Genomic DNA, 18,542 nt, shown 5'->3' on the forward strand with positions numbered 1-18,542 from the left:
CAGAGTAACCAATATAAAGGGACCATTTTAGATGTGACAGGATGTGACATCATTCATACACCTGCAAAGGACCACTTGGTCGTGAAGCAAATTAACAAACTCTCTTTTAACTATTTGATAAATTCATGTTTTCACTTGATCATACGCATGTCCCGAAACATCAGGTCATTCGGTACAACCGCTATAAAACATGGAAAATGTTGTAATATTTTAAAAACTTGTACTGAATATAAAATGTTTGATTGTCATTTTGCTAGCTAGCTAGATATCAGCCTGTTAGCATTGTTTGAAAATATCATCATTCGGTATAACCAAAAGTGTCATTCGGTAAAAACCGAAATTTTGGTTAAACCAAATGGCTTTTTTGGTGACAAATTTTGTCCATCTTGTAAAAAAATGACAAAAGCAGTGTTAATTGATTATAAAAACCACATCATCTCACAGTAACGAACTACACTCACGTGATCAGCAGCAGCACGTCATCAACTGGAAAAAAGACACTAGACTGATTCATCTTAATATATAATCTCTTTTACATTACACAAGATTACCTTTACTTAGCAGATATTTTTATATGATGATAGCTTCGCTTTGTGAGACAGAACGACGCAAAAATTAAACCAATTTAAGAGCACATTTATTCTTATCTTATTTACACTAGTATCTATTCAAACCTGGACAGCCCATTTTTTTTCCCTTTCTTTTTTTTTGTAGTTGTTTTTTATTCTTTCTACAGCCTGACAGACTCTTGGCACTGTAGGCTTTCACTTATTTATATTTCATCATCAGACTATATTCATCAGCAGGGCCTTAGCCACCATAGACATTGAGATAATTAGAAATGGCCAAATTGTCCCCCCAAATATTTGATGGCCTAATATTGATGCTGCTCTCCATTATGCACCACTTTGTTTGTTGTTAGGATGACAAAACAGCGTTCATCATTAATATGCAGTGTTGCAAACCACTCAACGTTTTTATGAAATTTCGCCATTTTGAATAGAAAACATGGTATTATTTGATTATGAAATGATTAATGTAATTCATAACTGAATGTAATGAGACAAACAAAAATATTATTTTTAAAAATATTATTTGCAAATACTTTGAATTGATTATCTAATATAGACCTGGAACGTTTACAGATCGTATTTCTTTTTCGTTATTCCCTTAAATCCCTTTTTAATCATTTAATTATTTAATTCCTTTAATTTTGTTATTTAAACCGTTCTTATGGTGTGTGAAGGAAACAACAGGACTGATACAAATCCTAAAAGGACATTCATTTATTTTATACAAAAGCCCACAGTACATTAAAAATAACAGCAGGTGACAGAGACAGATCCTTGTGTCCATTAAAGCATCGTACAGCGCCACCTGTCTTCTACATGATATTGCACCTGCATCAAGCTCAGTGGCTGACATGCTTTAAAGTGCTACCTGGAGCTCAGTACCGCACACGACACACCGCAACGATTACAGACCCAGTTTAACATGTACAAGAAACTGGAAAAGCATTTGGTTACAGGCTTCCAAAACACACACGTTCTGTGACATGACACACCTGAAACAAGTGAACCAGTGCATTAACTCTCATCGAACCCAACAAAATAAACCGCTCTGATAGTGAGTGTGTGAAAAAGTGAAAATTAAATCATATAGCAACTAAAAAACCCTGAAAGAAAACTGTGGAATTGCACACACGGCACACTAGTCCTTCTGGAAAAACCACTGATTTCATACATTAACACACTTTTTAAATTGATCACAAACATGTAAAAGCTCAATCTAATCGTCTAAAGTGTTCAGAAGTCAAGTTTCCTTTTATGCGCTCACATTGCTTAATATGTACCAAAATGATTAGCATGAGATTTTACTGACAAGATAAAGAGGGAAATAACTCACAGAATAACACACTATCAAGTAGTAGGACGCGTCCCTAAAATGCTCCAACATGTTTACATCCTCCTCAGAAGAATACGAATCAAATCACAAGACTTGTGCAGCACAACTACATAAACTACAAGAACCAGCTTCACTCAGAGGTAGGTAGTGCCTGCAGAATCACTCAAATATCCCAGCAGGAGTCAGTCAAGACAGTCCAATCCCTTTCTAGCCTGTAATCTGCCTAATGAAGCGACGAGCCTGCGATTATTCAATAAGGCCATATTAGTCCAGTCAAGACATCTGCCTTGGCAATTATAGTGCATACAGTAAGTACATTTAAGGTGTTCAGGTCTGTCTCATAGAATCATATTTAGGTTCAGTTTGATCAGCACCGGTTTGATTCAGAGGCTACATTTCGTTTAAAGGTGTTTCATGCGTTTCATCAAACTCTAGCACACAATCATATCTACATGATATTCTAGGACAGACTGATTTGTTTTTATTTATTCTCAAACATTTCTAAGTTTTGCAGGTGCTGCTACAATAAAAGAAAACCGTGCACAATCAGTAGTGAATTCTTGTGTTCAAATCATCCTTAAGCTCATTAACTGCGTGTAAACGATGGTAAGTAATCAACAGTATCAGTGCACATTGTTCAGAAAGTGACATTGTGAGGCTTTGCATTATATTTCGGTGTATTAAGGTGCCCTGCGTGAAACCTGATGGTCTGTGTGAAACTTCCGCTCGGCTGATGTCATTGAAGGCACGTAGGCACTCGAGATCGGATTTGGCTCTTGAACCAGATTCACTTGTATAATTGGACAGCGACACGCCACCGGCCGACCCACACGACGATCTACTGAGGAACTCAAGAGAACTACACAGAATACTAACAGACACCAATATTCCGGGACGCCCCAAAACAGGATCCCTCACATGTACGACAGCCGCTTGGCTGTGATGAACTCTTCCAGATGGACCGCCCCCCCGCCCAAGAGTCCGAACGCAGGGTACATGGTGCCAGAACAGTCCACCTGTCTTTCGTACAGGCAGCGCATGCTGTCGGCATCATAGAAAAACACCCGTCCGGCGTCGTAGTCCAGGCAGACTCCGATCCTCTGCGGCGCGGGCAGGACGCGGCTGCCGTGCTCCCCTGAGGCGGCGCTGACGGAGGCTTTGGGGATGAAGAGACGGCCCATGCCAACAGTGACCAGCGTGAAGGGCTGCGATACCTCGAAACAGGTGTCCTCGCTGCCGCTGTCGTGCCCGCTGTCATGGTCATACCTGCGTGGAAAGAAGAGGGACAGAAAATGTTGGGGAGAACTTTACAAACTGCGACTGTAATGAGAGCAATCTGTGTTGATGTCATTAATGCAGCCCTGATGTGTTTAAAGGGGACCTATAATGCCCCTTTCACAAGATGTAATATAGTCTCTGGCGTCTCCAGAATGTGTCTGTGAAGTTTCTGCTCAAAATACCCCACAGATCATTTATTATAGCTTGTCAAATTTGCCCCTATTTGGGTGAGAGCAAAAACACACCGTTTTTTGTGTGTCCCTTTAAATGCAAATGAGCTGCTGCTCCCGCCCCCTTTCCAGAAGAGGGCGGAGCTTTAACTAGGGATGTAAAACAGCGATCGTGTACTCGACCGTGACAGCGACGATCGATCATGTAAACGATGATCGAAATTATATTATTTATTTTTCTCCTGATTGGTTAGCAGCACTTTGGGCGGCGCCCTGAGCTCTGATTGTTTAGCTTTCCACAGTATGCATCAAAAGACGTGAGAAGAGAGAGAATGGATTCGAAGTCACGTAGTGAAGTCTGGCTTCACTTTGACAAGATAGATGAAAATAAGCTCACGTTTGCATTTGCAAACCTTCTGCAGATGAAAGTTGTAATAGCTACATCTGATTAATCTAATACAGGATGTGTTGGGTCAGGATATCAACATTTATTAACATGCTTGTGCTGCATATCAGTGTTTTCATGCTCAAATGCAATGCCTGATATTGACTGAGTTATTTGAGATGGTCATATTGCTTTTAGATGTTTCTTTAAAAAAAAAAAATAAAAAATAATGATTTTATTATAATGCAGCAGTGCTTTTTTCATCATATTTGTTCAATGGCATAATTCGTATGGCTTCGAAAACGCGCAGGCGATTTATAGAATCACTTAATCATGTAGATGAAAATAAAGCACAGATCTGTCATAAACATAGCATTATAATGAGAACTTTATAGAAATCTACAGTAAATTCTGTCCTTACCCGTGTTTCAGCGCGTTGTCATGAAAGCACATCACGGCGCGAGCTCTCTCTCTCTCTCTCTCTCTCTCTCACTCTCTCTATAGCGCGTAACGCGTAAGTTCACTGGCATTTGCATCCTTTTGTGCCGATACAAGTTGTAATGTTACGTCTATATTAAATATAAGTTATCTGATTAATATCATAGGATGTGTCATAGAACAGGCTTCAGTTTTATTGGCATAAAGTCACCTCAGGCAGCTATTCCTTTTAGATGCGTCCTTATTTGCTGCATCATAATCAATCTAACAGTGTTCTAATCACATTTTCATGTCATATTTTTATTTTTAATATTCATTTTCCTAACAGTCTTCAGATATTTTCATTATCTCCATGACGGCCATGCCCCGCCCCCTGCATACGCCCCGCCCCCCCGAGTACTCGATTACTCGTTTTTGAAACCTATCGATGATCAAAATGAAAAATTGCCAAAAATGCCCATCTCTAGTTTTAACAGCTCGCGCTTCGGTCGCTCAACAACAACAAAGCTGGAGAATCTCACGCAGCCAAAATGAGGATTGTCAGTAACGGTGTTCAGCCTTACATTGTTCAAACCGGAGTCGACACTGATGGAGAGACTCAGGAAGAAGTTACAACTTTTAGACGTTTCTGAATGGTTAGTGGATAAATTTATGTAGTTGCTGTGGAGTTGATTCAACTCATCCACTAGCATGTGCCGTCATGTTAATCTTTTGTGCAAATCCAGCGTTGAATTGATGCTTGTTTGTGAAGCAGTCTGGCGTAAAATGATTTGGGCAAATATATAACACTTTACCGACTTTAAGAGTAGGGGAAAATCTGGAACCGCGTGTTTTGAGAGACTGTTTATGATTTATGGGGATTATAAAAAGGGAGTAGGTGGATTTTTCCATCATAGGCTGGTTGTTTACACACACTGTGGACACACATCTGTGTTCAGACACCTTATAAAAGTGAATTTTGCATAATAGGTCCCCTTTAAGATGAATCATTTGTAAGTCTCTTTGGATAAAAGTGTCTACTGAATGAATGTGTGTGTGTGTGTGTGTGTGTGTGTGTGTCTCTCACCGGGGGCTGCTGGTGTCACGAGGGTTGTGGAACCACTCTGTTAGTTTGCAGTCAGATGCCACTCCGACCTTCACCATATAGGAATCGGGCTCCACACGGAAAGCCCAGTAATGGCGGCCATGAGAGATGCCCGAATCACCGATGATGTAGTCGAGACATATGTAACTTCCCGTCTGGACGCGCTCTGCGGCCAAAAGGAAACTCATTCCCGCCACGCTCTCCACAGAGTCCCGGCGTTTGCTCAGCTGCAGCCGCTCCGCACTGAATCCACACTTCTCATTAAACAGGAAGCCAAACACTAAAGAGACACAATTCATCAGTCACAGATCTCAATCAATGGCTGTTTGACTAATATGGCCTTTCAGATTTAATCAACATCAGCAGGGTGAAGGAATCATATGGGTCTATATGAACTTCGCTGCAGCGTCTGATAATGGAGCAACAATGAACGCGTGTGTGTGTGATGATGTTGGTCCGGAGTGTTTTACCTGGAGCCGGAGGCGTGTGGAAGGTCACCTCAGGACTGCAGGGGCTGAACAGGCCGTTACGACAGCTCTTCACTCTGAAGGCGTAACGACAGTCGCCGGCCAGATCCGACACCACTGTGCTGGAGCCGTACACGCGTTCGGTCACCATCCAGCGCGATTCCTCCTCCTCCTCATCCTCGCCGCCCAGCTTCCTGAACTCCACAATATGATGATCTGTGGGCAGCGAGTCTTCAGACAGACGCCAGTGGATCAGGCCCTCGTTGTAAACGCGGCAGAGAGAAAGGTCAATCACAGGAGGTTCAGGAACTGATGGGAAACAGATGAACAGCATTTCAGTCTTTTAGTTATTCACAAGCATCCACACGTCACTGAGCGGGAGATTCATGACGAGTTTATGTGTTAACTGCTGGAATAAACACGAATGAACAACACATTTCTGTCATTCTTGTTTGTCATGTGTCTCTCTCAGGGAATCTACCAGAACATGAGTCTGCGGTTTTTCCTATCTTCTATATAAGCAGCTTTTTTAAAAGAAAAAACACCAAGCATTTGTTCATTTTTACGAGAGGACAGCACAAGAGAAGGTTGTGCTGGCAGAAAAATAATATCCAGACAATAAACAGTCTGTCTTCCTCTAAAAACACAACTCACAAAATATAGCTGCAAGCAGCGATGGCGGGCCCAAGCCCGGTGGCACCGCCACCCTGTTGGCTTCAGGGCAACTGTGCAAGGCGGGCAATAGGCATTTAAAACTGCAGCAGTTACTGCAGCAGTTGGTGCCCATATGATCACACACACACACACACACACACACACACACACACAGAGAGCGAGAGAGCGAGCGAGCGAGCGAGAGAGAGAGAGAAAGAGTGAGACTGAGGGGGGAGGGGGGGAGGACAGAGAGAGAGTGTGTGTGAAAAATCCACATTCAAACCAAAATATCTGACTTCCTGTTGGTCGGAGCTAATGACTATAAATTAGAAAGTTGTCCGGCTTAATGAGACCAATATGTGGACCGAGTTTGGTGACCGTAGGTAAAAATAACCCCCCCACTTTTGTCAAAAGGTGCGCTACTGAGCCCCTCCACCACGCTTGTTTCTAAAGCTTTGTCCATGTCTACTGGTCGACAATATTGATGTGTGTGTTGAGTTTCATGCAATTTGAAGCATGTTACGAGCCTCAAAAACATTATTATTATTACAAGAATATTATTAAAGTTTGACATGTTGCCATGGCAACAATACTGAAGATATCACAAATACATTCACAGGTCTACATCTGCCATGTTTTGACATTGTGATGAAGTTTGAAGCAAATCGGGTTAAAAAAAAAAAAAAAAAAAAGAGGGTGATCTCAAAGCATTTTAAAAGTGACACACTTCCTGCTGCCAGTTGGTGGCGCTCTAACTTTGACTCACAATAGTCACATCCATGCGATTGTTATACGAACACACAGCTGAAGTTTCATAAAAATCAATCAATGTATGCAGACGTTATAACACATTTCGTGTTTCCCTTTTCTCGCCATAAATTCGTTGCCTCGCCACGGCCAAACCGTGCGAGATATCAAAAATCCGCTGGCAACTTTTCATAATCAGTGTCTTGACTTCATGCTGACTGAGTTTGGTGGTGATCGGATTAATCGCCTAGGAGGAGTATATCAAATTCCAGAGCATGCGTTTTTCAAACAACCCATAATAGCTGACTTCCTGTTGAGCTGGCGTATAACTTAGAGCACGAAAGTTGTTCGGCCCGATGAGGTCTATATGTGTACTGAGTTTCATACTAATACATGCAAGCGTGTTTGATATATGGCCAAGTTTTTGGATCCCATTCAAGGGGGCGCTGTCGAGCCCCTGTGCCACGCCCGGGTACCAGCCTCTGCGGCGTCCTAATGGCCGCAGATTCCAATGTGTGTGCCAATTTTCAAGAGTTTTTGAGCATGTTAAGGCCACCAAAAAGCCCTGGAAGGTTGAAGAAAAAAAAATAAAAATATATATATATAATAATAATAATAATAATCCTTAGGAGAACAATAGGCCCCTGCGCCTTAGTGGCTTGGGCCCTAATAACTGGGCCTTCGGATGATTATATTTATTCACCAAACATACAACAGAAGAAGTGACGTGACAAGGTCGAGATGAATCTCACCGTCACATAATAAGAGCTGCTGTGAACCGGTTTAAAGTGTGGCATCATCCTGCCGTCACACAGTCCTATTATTGTTCCTCTAAGAAAGACCTTAAACCCTTCCAACCGCAAGACACACGTGACCCGAGGACGGAGCTGTGCTGCTCACCGTGGAAACGGGGCCCGTCACTGCCAGTTAGTCTGCCAAGAGCCCGGGCACGATGCCCGAAAAGCTTCTCCGTGAATAACAAGCTATTGATCCAAACAGGAGCCGCATTAAGCCGGGCAGAGGAGACCATGAGACGGCAGAACCAGAAAATATGGCAGGGAAAAAAACGTCGAGTGGAAGACGAGAGAATCTGTTGCACTGCAGACTTAAGATTTAAGTGCATCGCTGAGCTTTGCCTCGTCAAAAATCACATTAGATGGCTGCCATGATAAAGATTACAGCCAACAGGAGCATTAGCGCGATCAATATGTTTCTCAGAAGAAAGTGCCTTCGTTTCTGCGGTCAGCAAGTGAGCAGAGGAAACTTAAGGTAAAAGCGCTGGAACAGAGATGCCACCATCTAAACAAAGATAAAATCCTCCAGGTGGTGGAACGAGTTGAAACTGCTAATCAGGATAAAGCCGCTGATTCTCAGCAGGACTGACCTGAGCTCAAGGACGAGTGTGCCACGAATAAACACATCTGCACACAATAAAACCCTATCATTCACCTCTGACCCTGTAATGATGTGCAGAATGTTCCACTCAAACTGGGTTTGACATCATGTCAGCGTCGGCCAGGTATTACACAAGACTCTCTCATTGACTTCAGGAAGCCTGTAAAGGGATTACTGTGCTAAAGAGCTTCTGCTAACAGCACTAGCGGCTCAGAGCGACGGCGGGTGAAAGTGTTGATCTTCATTCTTACCGCCACCGAAGCTGAGCTCCTTCAGTAAGATCTCCTCCTTCGACGTGTCCAACACGAACTCATCAAACGACGGGGTCGCCGAGGGCTGGAAGGTCTTCAGGGACTCGGTGGCTTTCTGAATCCTGTACAAAACAACAACAATGAAGGTCATTCACATCGCATTAACACTACATTTACAAGAAATAAAGCAAAAAAGAATAAAAAGAGGAACAATGTCGTTCATTCTCTGCTACAGGAGAGGAAGAATCAACATGAAGCTGCTTTGAAACAATTGGTATTGTGTAAAGCGCTGTAGTAATAAACGAGACTGGACCAGGATGATCTAAGGAGTCGATACGCTGTGTTTGATATGCTACATAATATTATAGCTGTTAATAATGAGTAAGAGTTTGTGGGAAAGTGAAAGTCAAAGCTGCTTTGTGGACTAATAGAGATCAGTTATCAGGATTACAGTGAATGTACCGTGAACCTTGAGGTTTAAATCTGGAAACACAAGCCAGTGGATTACAGCCACGTGGCCGAATCGCAAGACGCTCGACTAGCGGTCACTAATCAGCTTCTGTCAGCATGACCCTAAAATGAGGGAGAGACAAAAAAGCAACAAAAAACCTGAAGACACAAACCTGACGTGCAGCAGTTTGGCTGTCTGAACGAAGCAGGACTGGTCAGTCTCCTTCAGCACCTCCTGGGCATATCCCACGAGGCCGCTGTTCTCCAGCATGCCCTGATACTCCTCCACCTGAGCCCGGAGCCGGTGCACGCGCAGGTTCCTGGACTGCTCGATGGACCTCAACATCTCAGTCTTTCTCTCTTGAAGGGTCTCGAAGAGACGCTCAAAGTGTTCGTTGGCCCGTCTCTCTGCGAGCTGCCCGTTTTCCTGCGTTCATGAGAAGCTTGTGAGACAATCGTTCAAAAATACTGACATACACATAGAAGGGTGTGTGATCATATAAAAATGAATGAATTACACCACTGATTGAGTTTCTGGAAGCTCAACCAATCAGGATCAAGCAGGAAACAGGCTTCTTACCTCTGTGTGACTGATCAACACCTCCATTTCAGAAATCTGAGTCCTCACTTGGTCTTCTTTGCTAATTAAGTAATGGATACTCTTCGATAGCTTCTCCTGTTGACAGAAAAGTCAAGCCCATTAGAACACAGTGGAAACATCGACCTCCCGCATGATTTCCGCACAGCGAGAGACACATAATACAGCTTTAGTGCCGTGATCTGCACAGAACATCATAAGATGGAAACGATCACATTAAAAATGGATGAGTCACAGCTCTTGTTTACAGTCGTCTAATATTTCTGACTCAGCAGACGCTGGCGGAGCGATAGACCCGCGGAGTCTCTGAATCACGGTCCCTCGCAGGAAAATCTATTCACCAGAAACACGATAGCGCTCGTTTTCAGCTCCGGCAGATACAGGGATACTTTAAAGGGGTCGTGAATTGAGAAATCAAAACTTCCTTGATCTTTTGCCATACAAGTAGAGGTCATTCATTGTACAAAACAAAAAAAAACCTAAACCAAGCTACCGAAAACAACCAGATCTAGATATAATAATGATCACTTTTCAGGATTAGTTCATCTCTGCAGCTGAAATAGTAAAAACATAGTAAAGGTTTTCAAAAGAGTGACACTTATTATTAGGGCTGTCAATTTAACATTTTAATTAGATTAATTAATTATGGTGAAAATTATCACAACAACTCACTGCGCGATGGAGCCTATAGAATGAGTCAGAATGTCCCTAAAATTCAAGATATGGGGCAAAAATGCCATTTGAGTTTTTGACTCACATTTACATCATGTAGCAATAGCTATCACATGTGCCGTTTTTCTGTCCAGAATAACACGAGTGCTAATTTTATACAACAGTTCAATAAATAAGAAGTTAATATTGTTTTATTTTAGACACAATATTGTCTGTTTTGCTCAATTTTGCCAAAATATAAAGAAAAAAGCAGAACTGTTCGTCTCTGAGCATCACACAGCGGCATTTCATTTCCAAATTTGTGTTTTGAACGAATCGTTTGAACCAATGATTCAATTGACCATTCATAATGAATCAGCTGTTTGAACGAATCAAATGAATGAATTAATGACTTAATCATTAAGACATTTACCATCACCTACTGGCTGTTTTAGTTTCTTATTTAGAGTATAATTTCATTACAAAATAATTTCATATTTCAAAAAAAAAAAAAATTAAAAAGTTATAGTTCACCCAAAAATGAATCATTTACTCAACCTTGTGGTCCAGAAGTTTCTGTGTAATACACTTTGTTGAATCACATAAAATATTTCTTTCTGAAGCTACTTTTTATAATGTCTATTTGATGCTTTACACAATAATGACTTAAAATTATTTGAGGGTAATTTTTCAGCCAAACTTGATGTGCGATTAATTTGTTATTAATTATATTAATTAAATTAATTAATCGCCACATCATGTAATTAGATTCAAAATTAATCACTTGACAGCCCTACTTATTATACATGCAGAGATGTTAGCCAATCACAGCAGGTGGGCGTTTACACTGAAGTCTTAAGCAGTTCAAATGAGAGGACTAAAATCAGGGTGGAAGATGACCATTTATTTCTAAATTATGACAGTTTTTAATGTAAAAATCCTACTAACATTATAAGTGCAGCTCAGAAAACATTATAAAATAATAAAAAATGCAGTTCATGAGCTCTTATGAGCAGAGTTGGGAAAAGTTACTTATAAAAGTAATGTGTTACAATATTGCGTTACTCTCTAAAAAAAGTAATTGTGTTACTTAGTTTCTTTTTATGAAAAGTAACTGTTACATTAGTTTTGTGTTACTTTTTCTCACCTGGGCTGGGCTTGCTTGTTTGTTTTTTAATAACAAAAAAAGTTCTATTTTTGCAAATGTAAATGTTCTTTTACACCAAAAGTGAAGTGAATAAGCCTCAGGCTGAAGGAAATGCAAATTCACGCCTGTACAGAGACACAGGTCAGAAAACCTTCCAACTGTTCTGCCATTCAGAGTTCAACACAAAAAAAAAAAAAAAAAAGGAAACACAAAAGTCTTTTGCTTATTAATACGGTTGAAGTGGATCACTGAAGGTCAGCAGAAAAGTTCATAAAGTATATTTGTGTAATTTAATATATTTAATTATTGCAGGTTTGTGTAATATTCTGAGATTGCATTTAATTGTTTTTATTAATTTTGAGTAATTCTGAATCTGTTTTTTTTTTTGCAAGTGAGATGAATGAATGCTCACATTAATCTAGAACTACAATAATCATGATCACACAGCGCCTCTGCACTTATGAAGTCTCTCAACATGAGGACAAGATGTCGAGAGAAATCCATCAACAAATGGAAAAACTAAGTAGCTTGTGTTGCTTATTTGAAAAAAATAACTCCGATATTTTGTTGTAAATTTAAAAGTAATGCATTACTTTACTAGTTATTTTAAAAAAGTAATCTGATTACATAACTGGAGGTACCTGTAATGTTGTAATGCGTAACCCCAGCACTGATGATGAAGGACAGACACACAGACCCGATGTTCAGTGGCGGTTCTTTAACCGGACGTACCTTGAGGATCTTGTAGGCGCTGCTCATGGACGTGACTTTGTGATTAGCGTGAGATCCGCCAAGCTTGCAAAGATGACACACGGGACGCCGACACACCTCGCAGTACATGTTGACCTTCTCCATCTCGTGTTCGGGACACATCAACACCTAGAAACGACGGATTACATCATGAATGACGGCAGCTCAGTACATTTCTGGCATTTCGAGAAAAAAAATGAGAAGAGGGTCAGATTAGAGGTTAAGCTCTCGTACCTTCGGTCTGAAGTTGGTGGTGGGTCCCACGTACTCGTGCTGGGCTTTCGGCGTTCCCCACGGGTGGTTCATCTTGAAGCACTCGTTGCAGTAGCTGGCCTTGCAGTCCATGCAGCTCTTGGTGGCCTCCTGAACGGGCGGTTTGCACACGTTGCACATGATGGCGACGGCCGCGCGGGCCGCCTGACGGTATCGCTCCACGATGCTCTCCAGCGTGAAGTTCCGGAAGAGCATACTGATCCCTCGCTCCCCAAGATCAATGTCATGCTGACACCCCGGACACGGGAAGGTGGTGACGCGGGGAGTGACAGAGGAACGCCTCCATCCGGGAGAAGATATGGACCCTGATTCAACATGTGAAACCGGTCAGATGAAAGGGGTGGGAGTGGACGGTACACACACACACACACACACACACACACACACACACACACAATGAAGCACTATCAAATAAGGTCAGACACAGTGGAGAGACTCAGAGAGAAAGTGAAAACAGCACAACAGCAGACAGTGATCTGGACAAGAGAAACTTCAAACGGGTCAAAAATGCAAATTAACCACAAAACTGAATGACAGACGTGATTATAAGGAATTTCACAGTGATGAATGAGATCGAGGTCACCGTTTTTAAAGCTGCAGTGTGTCATTTCTGTCAAACGAAACTGCAAAGATGGCTCAAATATCATTTTCTAACAGGTTGGTCAGTCATTGGTCAGTCAAGCAGATAGTCCCGCCCCAAACCCACATGACTAGCTGAATCAGAAGTTGACATGTCAAGCTGCTCAAACAAACAGAACAATGTTGTGAAAGAGTCACAGTGTTTCGCCAATTAGTGATGCATCGTTATTAAAAATATTGGCTGGAACCAAAACCAGTATTTCTGGACACACTGTTAAATCTGTTTTTAATGATTACTTGTTCTTCCTTCAGGTGATGTTACTAATCTAACAAGTCAAGTCAAGCCACCTTTATTTATACAGCGCTTTTAACAACGCAGATTGTGTCAAAGCAGCTTTACATTGATAACTGGTGAATAATTTTGGCTGCACAGCAGCTCTTAAAGAAAATGGTGTCATTATCTAAAGTAAATTCAGTATTGATTCATTCCGATGTAAGAATCAATAGTTATTAATTTAGTTCATTTATCTATATATCAGCACTGGAGTAAACAGTGATGTCATTGTCCAGCTCAGTTCAGTTCTCATACAATGGAGTCGATGCAGGCAGATCAAAACACTGTTGAATATCAAATGTCAATATCTAATATCTAGACTCCAACAACAACGTTTGCAATATTGTATAATACTTTAAAATACTGCTTAGAATACAGTAGAATAAAGATTTTTTTCTCACTTCTACAGAAAAGGTGGAAGAACAAGCTTCATTTACGGTCTGTATAGCCTGAGATGTTGTGTCTCCAGAATGTGTCTGTGAAGTTTCAGCTCAAAATACCCCACAGATCATTTATTATAGCTTGTCAAATTTGCCCCTATTTGGGTGTGAGCAAAAACACGCCGTTTTTGTGTGTGTCCCTTTAAATGCAAATGAGCCGCTGCTCCCACCCCCTTTCCAGAAGAGGGCGGAGCTTTAACAGCTCAACAACAACAAAGCTGGAGAATCTCACGCAGCCAAAATGAGGATTGTCAGTAACGGTGTTCAGCCTTACATTGTTCAAACCGGAGTCGACACTGATGGAGAGACTCAGGAAGAAGTTACAACTTTTAGACGTTTCTGAATGGTTAGTGGATAAATTTATGTAGTTGCTGTGGAGTTGATTCAACTCATCCACTAGCATGTGCCGTCATGTTAATCTTTTGTGTTGAATTGACCCTCGTTTGTGAAGCAGTCCGGCGTAAAATGACGGCATGACAACAACACTCTACTACAACAACTCTTCCTCTTCTCTAAAACAGCTCAACTTGGCCCCGCCCCCTTTGTTGAGTGTTCTCGGGGGCGGGGTTTATGTAAATTTTAGGGTTAGTGAGGTCACCAACCTGGGAAGAAGCTCGTTGTAGTCCCTACCAGCCTTAAAAAGTGATTCTGTAAAAGAAAATATCTCTCTTTGCATTGAACTTTGAGCGTCGTAACTTTGCAGATGTTGTTTATGATCAAACAGCAACATTACACACTAACTAAAGTTAAAGTCAAATCATAATCAAGGACTCCTTTAATGCTGTGAGCGTGACCTCATTACCATCAACATACGGTATCTGTCCTGGAGATCAGATCATCACACACTGCAGCTTTAAAGCAACACGAAGCCTCTCTCTCCCGTCTGTCCAGGTCAGTTCTACTTCACAAGCAGGAAAATCATTTCAGGGTGAAAGAATCACTTCTCCAGCAAGCATTTGAAACACAGAACATCCAAACAAACACTGAATGAAGAGAACGTCAGCAGAGACACACGTGCAGCACAGATGGAGAGAAGCGACGCATGCGGACGATGAAGATGATGATGATGAGCGGAGACGAGCATCTGAACGAGCGCCGGGTCAGATCAGGGATGGGAGTGTGTATGATAAAATAAAGCGTGTACTTAGGCCGTGAGTGTGCTGCGCCGCTCGGGGAGGGGAGGCTGCAGCACGGCATGCTGGGACCTGATGCTGCCGCAATGAGACTCAGTGCAGAGGGGGAAAAAAAATTAAACGCTCAGACCAGAAACAGCCCCTACAAAACCACACATCAGCCTGTCAGTGATGACGGCGGGTGACCGGAGTGTTAATCGGTTAGTCGTGAGAGAAGCGTTTGACACAGAAGGGTAGAGCGGGCTCTGAAACGCACTCAGGACGTTTATTGCGTGACGAGACGTTATTTAATATCGACCTTCACACTGCCTGATTTAAGCTCGCTGCTATTTATTTAGTTGCTGTTGTCTAGAAGAAAAATGTCTCAATATTGTCTCTCAGCATGAGACAAACGGTGGTGGAAACAGAGGCGCTCTGGGATTCCTGTGTTCCTCCACGGCAACGACACGCCGTCTCTTCAGTTCTCACACTCTCAGACGCACTGCAGAGGTTTGGTACGGGCGGCGTCTGTCTACACGCATTTCAGCAGCTGCAGCGTCTGCTCTGATTGACTCGCGGCGGACGAGAGAACGAGCACACAGAGTTCTAGAGACACTCACTCACTACAGCTAATTAGATTACATAACCCACATCTACCTCTCCCTCCAAACGACCTCCTCAGTGAGGCTGCAGGCAACAGAGAGAAGAGTGAGACAAGACTAACAATGATTAAACGTGAACAGAAGTGGAGTGAAACCTGATTCACAACCAATGACTGTACGAACATGAAAACAGCATCACATTTCTTGTGGGGGAAAAAACTGCAATGAAAGCCAAAGGAGAGATGAGGAGAGACACTGAAACAGCAGTGACCGAACCTCCTGAACCACTCCTGCGTCTGAACAACACGGTTTTATTATTTCATAATAACAAAACATAATTGAGTTCATGTCATTAAAGGGTTATTTAGCCGAAAATGAAATTTCTGTCATTAATTACTCTCCCTCATGTCGTTTCACACCCATAAGACTTTCGTTCATCTTCAGAACACAAATTAAGATATTTTTAATGAAATCCGAGAGGTTTATGACTCGTCCATAGACAGCAATATAATCAACACTTTCAAGGTCCAGAAAGGTACTAAAGACATCGTTAAAACAGTCATGTGACTGCAGTGGTTCAACCTTAATGTTATGAAGAGACGTACTTTTTGTGCGCAAAAACAAAACAAAAATAATGACTTTATTCAACAATCTCTTCTCTTCTGTGTCATTCTCACACGTTGTTTATGTCCAGCGCTTCCAGGTTCATCGTCAGAACGCCGACTCATTTTTGGGCACATTGTGCTGATCACATGACCAGCTTTGGCCAATACTGAGCCAGCGTTCGGACGTAAACACGGAAGCCTTCACTGCGTCACCTGCGTAAGGATAATGACAGAGAAGAGATTGTTGAATAAAGTCGTTATTCTTGTTTTGTTTTTGCGCACAAAAAGTATTCTCGTCTCTTCATAACATTAAGGTTGAACCACTGCAGTCACATGACTGTTTTAACGATGTCTTTAGTTCCTTTCTGGACCTTGAAAGTGTTGATTATATTGCTGTCTATGGACGAGTCATAAACCTCTCGGATTTCATCAAAAATATCTTAATTTGTGTCCTGAAGATGAACGAAGATCTTACGGGTGTGGAACGACATGAGGGAGAGGAATTAATGACAGAAATTTACATTTTTGGGTGAACTAACCCTTTAAATCTGTTTTGGATCTCACTCAGATTTTAAGAGGATAACAACAAATAAACAATTTCGTCTTAGACGCAAATCAGCTTTATAAATTCTAATTATAAGTTCTTATATAATGAATTCAGGGTGATTGGGACACATTTTGCATTGAGATGACTGGGAAAAGTGTCCCAATCACCCTGAATTCACCCTACAAGATGCAGAAATCTTATACTTAGATTCAGACTTAAAAAATTAAACCACATTACTTTCATCCATTTCAAACGCAAAGGAGATTTTTTAATCAACCTGATTAATAAACTTTCTTCTGGATGGAAGGAGCCTCAAAACAACTATTGTGCAGGATTTATGATCTCTGATCCGGACTCAAGGCGGATTACCTGATCGCACCAGCCGGTCCAGCCTCTCCATGCTCGGGGACGGGACTCTGGAGCGAGGGCTGCCCGGGTTCGAGCTCTCGGATCCCGCGTCTGTGCTGAACGAGTCGTCGTGGTTCGGCATGAGCAGATCTCGGACACATTTGTGGCAGATGCTGTGCTGACAGGGCAGGATGAGCGGGTGAGTGAAGAGCTCCTTACAGACGGGACAGATCAGCTCCCGCTCGATGTTCTTCATCGGCACCTGTCGAGGACAAAAGCAGCGTTTACCGTCAATCACTCCAGAGTTTGGCATCACAACACCGAGTTTCGCTGCGGTCGGTCAGATGATTCTCTCGCGCGCTTGGGGAAGTAACGTAACTTCCATTGTTCACTTTCGTCTTTCTATTCAGAGCCTAAAAGTGCGTGTGAGAAACTGTTACGAGGGTGAAGGACCTCATTTATAAAACAAATCCAAAACAATCGGTGCAACTTGCCCTCAGCAAACAATAGGAGTTTCATTGACGAGGATGAAGGAACTGAACCGGATTCAGGGACTTACTAGGATCGAGCTTCGCCTGGACATCGTGAGCAGAATAAAGACAAACTCCGCGTTCCTGTTTCAACTTCGCAAAATGAGAGATTCGCACAATATGAGAATGAACCGAACAACGTGACGCGCGTTAATGCGCGAGACCGACGAGCGCCAAGCCGACTGTGGGCGGAGTCGCTGCCGTCACTATAGCAACCCTGCAGCGAAACCATTTAGTATTTAAATAAGGGGCGGGGTCCGCGACAGAACGGCACATTTATACATTTTACAAATCATCATTCATATCCAAGTCGACGCCAAATTATTCATATTGAAAATAAGCGCAAAATATTATAAATGAACGAAAACAACGCAACGTACAGAAGTGACGTCATTCGCACGGGATATATTGACAGCAGCGGATGAATGAGCGAATATTCCTGCAGAGGAAGACAGTCATAAATCATCAGCATAATAAAACGATCGATCACATTATCACAGATCTCAGATCTCACCTCGCCTCTCTCGATGCGCTCCACGATACTCGCGAACTCGGACATCTCGGAGTCCGACATCCTGACGGTCAGAGCGGATGATCGATGGTTTGGAGAAGCCGATTATGTGTTTTCTCGTGTCAGCATCATCCGCTCGCCGGGAGATTCTGTCACGAACCGCGAGCGGATCTACAGAGATTTCATTCAACTCCAGGATGATCTCGGGGACGCGAGACTCCGCCCACTCGCTCGGGCTGTGGGCGTGGCCTCCTGGACTGACAGCTCTTTGTGTGGATCTAATAAAACTTT

At 42.3% G+C, this 18,542-nt stretch overlaps 1 protein-coding gene across 5 annotated transcripts; it reads right to left on the reverse strand.

Moving 5' to 3' along the window:
- Positions 1–1,271: 1,271 nt before the first annotated feature.
- Positions 1,272–18,466, reverse strand: trim36 (tripartite motif containing 36). Of its 5 annotated transcripts, none has more exons than XM_051902715.1 (11): positions 18,255–18,466; positions 17,232–17,472; positions 15,766–15,795; positions 12,605–12,948; positions 12,353–12,499; positions 9,805–9,900; positions 9,398–9,651; positions 8,775–8,896; positions 5,731–6,036; positions 5,243–5,540; positions 1,272–3,171 (listed from the first exon to the last, which is right to left on the reverse strand). In XM_051902715.1, the coding sequence occupies exons 1-11, from the start codon at positions 18,312–18,314 to the stop codon at positions 2,820–2,822; spliced, it is 2,250 nt and encodes a 749-aa protein (XP_051758675.1). In that variant the 5' UTR covers positions 18,315–18,466; the 3' UTR covers positions 1,272–2,819. The 5 variants fall into 5 exon arrangements, with proteins under 5 accessions (XP_051758675.1, XP_051758678.1, XP_051758677.1 ...); XM_051902718.1 differs by lacking the exon at positions 18,255–18,466 and adding an exon at positions 17,770–17,942; XM_051902717.1 differs by lacking the exon at positions 15,766–15,795 and having other exon boundaries at positions 18,255–18,464.
- Between the last annotated feature and the right edge of the window lie 76 nt (positions 18,467–18,542).

The sequence above is a fragment of the Ctenopharyngodon idella genome, chromosome 8 (assembly GCF_019924925.1).
Source record: "Ctenopharyngodon idella isolate HZGC_01 chromosome 8, HZGC01, whole genome shotgun sequence".
Lineage (NCBI taxonomy): Eukaryota > Metazoa > Chordata > Actinopteri > Cypriniformes > Xenocyprididae > Ctenopharyngodon > Ctenopharyngodon idella.